General features: G+C 39.7%; 1 protein-coding gene across 3 annotated transcripts in view; it reads right to left on the bottom strand.

Annotated features, from left to right (window-relative positions):
* Positions 1 to 9,231, bottom strand: part of EPB41L5 (erythrocyte membrane protein band 4.1 like 5) — a 164,441-nt gene that overhangs the window by 10,155 nt on the left and 145,055 nt on the right. For all 3 annotated transcript variants that reach the window (XM_010860803.1, XM_010860804.1, XM_010860805.1), the window contains 2 exons: positions 3,173 to 3,263; positions 1,220 to 1,294 (listed from right to left, as the gene is read on the bottom strand). In XM_010860803.1, the coding sequence (XP_010859105.1) occupies positions 1,220 to 1,294; positions 3,173 to 3,263 (166 nt within the window). The remainder of the gene's footprint in view (positions 1 to 1,219; positions 1,295 to 3,172; positions 3,264 to 9,231) is intronic.

The following is a 9,231-nucleotide window of genomic DNA, read 5'->3' as shown; positions in this document are numbered from 1 at the left end:
CCTTCTTCAGCTTCAGGCTATTTTTTCATTAGTCTTAGAAGTTACCTCTTTTATCTGGTTAAAGGATTATTGTGGCCCGATAGCGCCAACATCCCTTGTATTTTCTGTTTGTGCATCTGGTAAAGTCTCTGTGTTTACTGATATCAGCTGGTGTTTCCTGGCCCACATCTGAACCCCCGGGAATGGTCAGAAATGCAGCTTCTCAGGCTCCACCCCACACATACCATGTCAGAAACTCCAAGGGTGGAGACCAGTGGTCTGTGCTTTCTTACGCTCTCCAGTGATGCACACACACACTTGAGTACCACCTGAACTCCCAAGCCTTCAGGTGATGTCACAGCAGTCCCAGTACATGAGTCATTAAGTACTAAATGAGGCTTCTGTGTACCTTCCATCCCAACTAGTCTCCATGTCTCTGGAGGGAAGGGACTGTTTTTTATTTGTACCATGCTCACAGTTGGACATGACTTAGCATGCACACACAGTACTTAACACAGTATCTCCCAAACTCAAATAAAGAGCAATGTGTTTAATGTCAACCATTCTTATGATTCCATCTTTCTGTAAGTGTTTTATTTTTAAATTAAAATTCTTTATTGTCTGAACTCTTTAGAAGCTGGTTTACCCTCACATGTTCCTCTCATGCTGTTTAATAGGATGATGTTACAAAAAGAGTTTCCCTGGTAGCTCAGCTGGTAAAGAACCCTCCTGTAATGTAGGAAACCCCAGTTTAACCCCTGGGTTGGCAGGATCCCCTGGAGGAGGGATAGGCTACCCACTTCAGTATTCTTGGGCTTCACTAGTGGCTCAGATGGTAAAGAATCCACCTGCAATGTGGGAGACCTGGGTTCAATCCCTGGGTTGGGAAGATCCCCTGGAGAAGGGAATGGCTACCTATTCCAGTATTCTTGCCTGGAGAATTCCATGGATAGAGGAGCCTGGCAGGTTACAGTCCATGGGGTTGCTAAGAGTCAGACACAACTGAGGGACTTTCAGTTTAGTTATAAATAGGTTCACAGTTAACATATGGTTATGTAATGACACACAGATTCAAGTTGGCAGAACTTAGTATAGAAAAGCAATGCTACGTGGTTACTGAAATATAAATTCATGAAATGAAAAGTCTTACTAAATTATAGACAAGGTAAAAATTGGAATCTAGCATGGACAATTTCAAACAGAAATACCTTTCCATCTTCCTGTTTTAAAGCATCTTTACCTGAGGTATGGTTGTGTGGTCAAGGAGATTCTCAGTTAGAGACAACAGCAAGGCATCCAGTTCATCTGTAGCATCCTGTGGAAGACAAGATACACAGATGTCAAATGACCCATTAATCACCAAACAGTTTTTTCCATATCCTTGCAGTGTATAATTTGGACCCATGCCTGGTTGGTGTTAATCTTGAAACAAATGGGGACATTCAGGAGCCATAGTTATCAGTGATTTCACTTGTGTTGGAGAGAACCTAGCCTATAGTCAGAACTTTAAAACACTCAAGGGTTTTGTGAATTTTCATACAGTTATTCCTTCTGGTAAGACAAGACTTGGTAGGGTTTAGGACTGTCCTGGCTCTCAGCTCTTGAACTAGAGAATAGAGGTAAAAGGTTCAGCCAGCAAGGAGCCAGCAAGTTAGGAGAGGCCTGAACTCCCAGTGCTTCTTTATTCACACATGTGGGTGCTCTAATGTTCACAAAGGAGTATAATGCAAATTTCCCCCATAAACACTGATACTTTTGTCTAATCAATATTTGAAGCACCTTATACAGAGTTCTGTACAGCAGTGTGTGTGTATGTGTTGGGGGGATGCATAGGAAGAATGTTAAAAGGATAAAAGATGAAACTCCAGTCTGGAAATAAGAGCAATAAGTACCCAAGGTGTACCCTTTATTTATACATTTCTGTCTGTCTGTCCTCAGGCCATGGTACATCACCAGTTCAGTGTTAACTGAATTTTAATCCCACATATGAAGTAACTGTCCTCTCCCTTCTCATAGCTCCCTCCTCCTATCCCACTCCTTCTTACCCTGTGTGACCTGGTGAGCCCTGAAAGAGCCTGTGCATATCTCCACCACAACATATTAAAATCCTCTCTCCAAGTGTACTATAAAGCAGTTTGAAAGAAGAGGCCATGTTTCAGTCATTTTTTAATTTTCAAAGCCTAGCATGCTATCCTGGTACATAATATGCAATAAATTTGGGGGACAAATGTCCTTCTCTGTTCTAAAACACATCTGAGGTTCCACCTAATGATTTCAATGATCAAATACGTCAATATATCATTTTAGGATTTTAATTAGCAGAAAGGAATCTCCAGATTGAAAATATTTTAGGTTCCTTTTTTAAAACACCAAAGTTTTTTTGACTAGTGGGAATACAGGTAATTGCTAATTTTTTTCTTTTTATAAAATATTAGGTAGATTTCTATGATAAATGTGCTTATGCAATACAAGAACAAATGGGAACTGTTCATTTACAAAAATAACTTGTTGTTTAAATTGCAAATTAAAACATTCCCAGGGTAATGAACTGGGTTTCTATGATTTCTGAACTGGTAAGGGTGTGTGGGGCTTCCCAGGTGACTCAGTGGTAAAGAATCCGCCTGCAATGCAGGAGATGCAGCTTTGATCCTTGGGTCAGAAAGATCCCCTGGAGAAGGAAATGGGAAACCACTCCAGTTTTCTTGCCTAAAAAATCCCACCGACAGAGGAGCCTGGTGGGCGAGAGTTCATGGAGTTGCAAAAAGACTGGGACACAAGTTAGCAACTAAACAACAATGGGTGTGTGACAAGTGGATACAAGAAAGGTAGGATTTGAGATAAGCTGGTTATAACACAACACAATTTCAGAATGTTACTTTTGATCAATCAATACTTATTTGCTGCCTACTATGTGCAGTGTTCTGTTTCAGACACTAGGGAAGTAGAGTCAGCATACAAAAACCAAAAATAAGATATCTAAAAAAACAAAATAACAACAAATAACTCAAAAATGAAGAAACCCTGAGCTACTCTTGGATCTGATAATAGGATTCTCCCTAGAGAAGTGAGGTTCAGTGCTTTTTTCACAGCTTAAGTTCTGGTGTCCATCAGAACTCACCAGATGTCCTGTATAACCAAGGTTCAACTCAGCGGAATGTGAGGAGAAACCTTAAAAAGTGGCAGTGATTGTTACCTTTAGAGCAGACCCACTTTCTGCAGGTGTGGTTCGCATCAGAGCCAGAGAGTCTCCACGGATGGGCACAGTGTTCTCATTTAATTCAGCACTAGGAAGAGAAAGGTATGTTCACATCATGGAGGACTGACAGAGGTGACACAGGGGTCACAAGCAGCCTCCTCAGGAAGAAGAAAAACGAACTCTTCAATTAGAAATTAGTCCTGCTTTTCAACACACAAACTATCAAAAAGAGATATCAAGAAAACAATCCCATTTAAAATTGCACTAATAATAATAAAATATCTAGGAATAAATACCTAATCAAGGAGGTAAAAGACCCTTATTTTGAAACCTATATTCTGAAAACTGATGAAAGAATCTGAAGATGATGCAAAGAAATGGAAAGATATCCCATGTTCATGTCTTAGAAGAATTAATATTGGCAAATGTCCACACTATCCAAAGCTATCTACAGATTTAATGCAATTCCTATCAAAATGCCTATCAGGCCTTTTCACAGAACTAGGACAAGTAATCCTAAAATATAGATGGAAATACTGTTGTTGTTGTTCAGTTGCTCAGTGTGACTCTTTGCGACCCCATGGCCTGTAGCACTATGCCAGTCTTCCCTGTCCTTCACCATCTCTCTGAGTTTGCTCAAACTAAGGTCCATCAAGTCAGTGATGCCATCCAACCATCTCGTCCTCTTTCATCCCCTTCTCCTCCTGCCTTCAATCTTTCTCAGAATCAGGGTCTTTTCTAATGAGTCAGTTCTCATCAGGTGACTTCAGCTTCAGCATCAGTCTTTCCAATGAATATTCAGGACTGATCTCTTTTAGGATGGACTGATTAGATCTCCTTGCAGTCCTAGGGACTCTCAAGAGTCTTCTCGAACACCACAGTTCAAAAGCATCAATTCTTCGGCACTCAGCTTTCTTTATGGTCCAACTCTCACATCCACACATGACTACTGGAAAAACCATAGCTTTGAGTATACAGAACTTGTCAGTAAAGTAATATTTCTGCTTTTTAATATGCTGTCTACATTGGTCATAGCTTTTCTTCCAAGAAGCAAGCATCTTTTAATTTTATGGCTGCAGTCACCATCTGCAGTGATTTTGGAGCCCAAGAAAATAAAGTCTGACACTGTTTCCACTGTTTCCCCATATACCTGCCATGAAGTGATGGGACTTCATGTGATCTTAGCTTTCTGAATGTTGAGTTTTAAGCCAGCTTTTTCACTCTCCTCTTTCACTTTCATCAAGACGCTCTTTTAGTTCCTTTTCGTTTTCTGCCATTAAAAAAGGTGGTATCATCTGCATATCTGAGGTTATTGGTATTTCTCCCAGTAATCTTGATTCCAGTTTCTGCTCCATTCAGTCTGGCATTAGGCATGATGCACTCTGCATATAAGTTAAATAAGCAGGGTGACAATAAACAGCCTTGACGTACTCCTTTCCCAATTTGAAATCAGTCCATTGTTTCATGTCTGGTTCTGCTGCTTCTTGATCTGTATACAGGTTTCTTAGGAGGTAGGTAAGATGGTCTGGTATTCCCATCTCTTTAAGAATTTTCCACAGTTTGTTGTGATCCACACAGTCAAAGGCTTTAGCATAGTCAATGAAGCAGAAGTAGATGTTTTTCTGAAATTCTTTTGCTTTTTATATGATCCAATGGGTACTGGCATTGGATCTGGTTCCTCTGCCTTTTCTAAATTCAGCTTGAATATCTGGAAATTCTTGGTTCAGGACTGTTGAAGCCTAGCTTGGAGAATTTTGAGCATTACTTTGCAAGAATGTGAAATTAGTGCAACTGTGTGGTAGTTTGAACATTCTTTGGCATTGCCTTTGGGATTGGAATGAAACCTGACCTTTTCCAGTCCTGTGGCCACTGCTGAGTTTTCCAAATCTGCTGGCATATTGAGTGCAGCACTTATACAGCATTATCTTCTAGGATTTGAAATAGATCAGCTGGAATTCCATCACCTCCACTAGCTTTGTTCACAGTCATGTTTCCTAACGTCCACTTGACTTTGCACTCCAGGATGTCTGGCTCTAGGTGAGTGATCATACCATTGTGTTTATCTGGGTCATTAAGATCTTTTTTGTATAGTTCTTCTGTATATTCTTATCACCTCTTCTTAGTATCTTCTGCTTCTGTTATGCCCATACCGTTTCTGTCCTTTATTGTACCCATCTTTGCATAAAATGTTCCCTTGGAATCTATAATTTTCTTGAAGAGATCTCTACTCTTTTCCATTCTATTGTTTTCCTCTATTTTTTTTGCATTGATCACTGATGAAGGCTTTCTTATCTCTCCTTGCTGTTCTTTGGAACTCTGCATTCAAATGGGTTTATCTTTCATTTTCTCCTTTGCCTTTTGCTTCTCTTCTTTTCTTAGCTATTTGTAAGGCCTCCTCATACTACCTTTTTGCATTTCTTCTTCTTGGGGATAGTTTTGATGACTGCCTTCTGTACAATCTTACGAACCTCCATCCATAGTTCATCAGGCACTCTGTCAGATCTAATCCCTTTAATCTATCTGTCTCTTCCACAGTATAATCATAAGGGATTTGATTTAGGTCATACCTGCATGGTCTAGTGGTTTTCCCTACTTTCTTCAATTTAAGTCTGAATTTTCCAATAAGGATTTCATGATCTGAGCCACAGTCAGCTCCCAGTCTTGTTTTTGCTGACTGTATAGTGCTTCTCCATCTTTAGCTGCAAAGAATATGATCAATCTGATTTCAGTATCGACCATCTGGTGATGTCCATGTGTACAGGCATCTCTTGTGATGTTGGAAGAGAGTGTTTGCTATGACCAGTGTGTTCACTTTGCAAAACTGTTTGTCTTTACCCTGCTTCATTTTGTACTCCATGGCCAAACTTGCCTGTTACTCCAGGAATCTCTTGACTTCCTACTTTTGCATTCCATTCCCCTATGATCAAAAGGACATCTTTTTTTGGTTTTAGTTCTAGAAGCTCTTGTACGTCTTCACAGAACTGTTCAACTTCAGCTTCTTTGGCATTAGTGGTTGGGGCATAAAATTTATATGGAAATTTATATGAAGGACTCCAAATCGCCAAAGTAATCAAGAAAAAAAGAATACAGCTAGAGGAATCACACTCCCTGACTTCAAGCTATACCATAAAGCTACAGTAATCAAAATAGTATAGTATTGGCATAAAAACAGACACATAGATCAATGGAACAGAATAGAGAGCCCAGAAATAAAGCCATGCACTTTTGGTCAATTAAGCCAAAATAAAGGAAGCAAGAACATACAGTAGGGAAGAGACAGTCTTTTCAATAACAACAGCTGGAAACCTGGACAGCTGCATGTAAAAATGAAATTAGAACATCTCATGCCATATACAAAAATAAACCCAAAACAGATTAAAAAAATAAAGGTAAGACCAGAAACCATAAAACTAGTAGAAAATACAAGCAGAATGCTCTTTGACATAAAATATACCAATATTTTTTTTGGATCTGTCTCAAAGCAAAGGAAACAAAAGCAACAATATAAACAATGAGATATAATTAAACTTAAAAGCTTTTGTAGTGCAAAGGAAACCACTGACAAAATGAAGATAACAGAATGAAAAAAATATCTACAAATGATATGACCAATATGGGGTTAATACTCAAAACACATAAATGGTTCAAACATCTCAATATTTAATAAAAATAAATAAACCAATTAAAAGTGAGTGGTGGGGGGGGGAGTGGGCATAGGATGTGACAGACATTTTTCCAAATAAGATATATACAAATAGACAACAGGTACATGAAAAGATGCTCAACATCACTGCTCATTAGGGAAATGCAAATCAAAACCACAATGAGACGTCACCACACACCTGTCAGCATGGCTATCACCAAAAAGAACATAAAGAACAAACGCTGACAGGGATGTGGAATTCCCTGTTGGTGGAAATTCCCTGTTGGTGGGAATGGAAGTTGTTGCAGCCACTATGGAAAACAGTATGGCAGCTCCTCAAAAAAAAACCAAAATGGAACTACTACATGATCCAGCAATTCTGAGGGAATTCTGAAGGAAAAAAACACTAATTTAACAAGATATGTGCCCCCCCCAGTGTTTATAGCAGGGTTATTTACAATAACTAAGATATAGAAGGGACCTAAGTGTTCATCAAGATGAATGGATAAAGAAAATGTGGTGTGTATATATGTAATGGAATATTACTCAGCTATAAAAAGAATGAAAATTTGCAACAACATGGATGCACCTAGAGGGTATTACATTTAGTGAAATAAGTCAGACAGAGAAAGACTAATACTGTATTTTATCACTTACATGTGAAATCTAAAAAAATAAACAAATGAATATATAAGTGAAGTAAGTCAGAAACAAATTTGCAGATATAGAGAACTAGAGGTTACCAGTGAAATGAGCTAAGTGAGGAGGGGGTGGATAGTGCTAGGAAATCAATAAGCAGAAACTACTATGTATAAAAGACGCTTACTCTTTGGAAGGAAAGTTATGACCAACCTAGACAGCATATTAAAAAGCAGAGACACTACTTTGCCAACAAAGGTCCATCTAGTCAAGGCTATGGTTTTTCCAGTAGTCATGTATGGATGTGAGAGTTGGGCTATAAAGAAAGCTGAGTGCCAAAGAATTGATGCTTTTGAACTGCAGTGCTGGAGAAGACTCTTGAGAGTCCCTTGGACTGCAAGGAGATCCAACCAGTCCATTCTAAAGGAAATTAGTCCTGGGTATTCACTGGAAGGACTGATGTTGAAGCTGAAACTCCAATACTTTGGCCACCTGATGTGAAGAGCTGACTCATTGGAGAGACCCTGATGCTGGGAAAGGTTGAAGGCAGGAGGAGAAAGAGACAACAGAGGATGAGATCGTTGGATGGCACCACTGACTCAATGGACATGAGTTTGGGTAAACTCTGGGAGTTGGTGATGGACAGGAGGCCTGGTGTGCTGTGGTCCATGGGGTTGCAGATTTGGACATGACTGAGCAACTGAACTATGTATAAAATACATAAGTTACAAGAATATAAATATAACCAATAATTTATAATAAATGTAAAAATAGAATATAATCCATAAAAATATTTAATCATTACATTGTACACCTAAAACAAATATAATATTGTAAATCAATGAATAAGAATCCTGAGGCCAAACCAAAAAAATAAAAAAAGAGAGAGATTAGTCCTATGTAGTTTAGACTGCTACAAAACACAGAAAGCAGGTGAAAAAATTCTTACGACATATGTGTATATGGAAGAACATGTACAATGTTAATTTGTAACAAGCATTTGTCCTTTAGTAAAAGAATGAATATACTGTGGCAGTTAAAATGAAGAAACCGTGGGCTTCTCTGGTGGTCCAGTGGTTAGGAATCTGCCTTGAAATGTAGGGAACACCAGTTTGATCCCTGATCCAGGAAGATCCCACATGCCACAGAGCAACAAAGCCCATGTGCCACAACCATTGAGCCTATGTTCTAGAGTCTGAGAGTCACAACTACTGAGCCCATGCTCTACAACAAAAAAAGCCAATGTAGTGAGAAGTCTGTGCACCACAACTAGAGAGTAGCCCCCACTCACTGCAATTAGAGAGAGCCCAGGTGCAGCAATGAAGACCCCCAACAAGACCAAAAATAAATAAATAAATCTTCCAATGTCGGTGGGAACGTAAACTGATACAGCCACTACAGAAGACAGTATCAGTTCAGTTCAGTTCAGTCGCTCAGTCGTGTCTGACTCTTTGCGACCCCATGAATCGCAGCGCGCCAGGCCTCCCTGTCCATCACCAACTCCCGGAGTTCACCCAGACTCACGTCCATTGAGTCAGTGATGCCATCCAGCCATGTGATCCTCTGTCGTCCCCTTTTCCTCCTGCCCTCAATCCCTCCCAGCATCAGAGTCTTTTCCAATGAGTCAACTCTTCGCATGAGGTGGCCAAAGTACTGGAGTTTCAGCTTTAGCATCAGTCCTTCCAAAGAAATCCCAGGGCTGATCTCCTTCAGAATGGACCGGTTGGATCTCCTTGCAGTCCAAGGGACTCTCAAGAGTCTTCTCCAACACCAC

The sequence above is a fragment of the Bison bison genome, unplaced genomic scaffold (genome assembly GCF_000754665.1).
Source record: "Bison bison bison isolate TAMUID 2011002044 unplaced genomic scaffold, Bison_UMD1.0 scf7180017864471, whole genome shotgun sequence".
NCBI lineage: Eukaryota > Metazoa > Chordata > Mammalia > Artiodactyla > Bovidae > Bison > Bison bison.
Note: the sequence above shows the minus strand (reverse complement) of the source record. Positions and strands in the feature narration are given on the sequence as shown.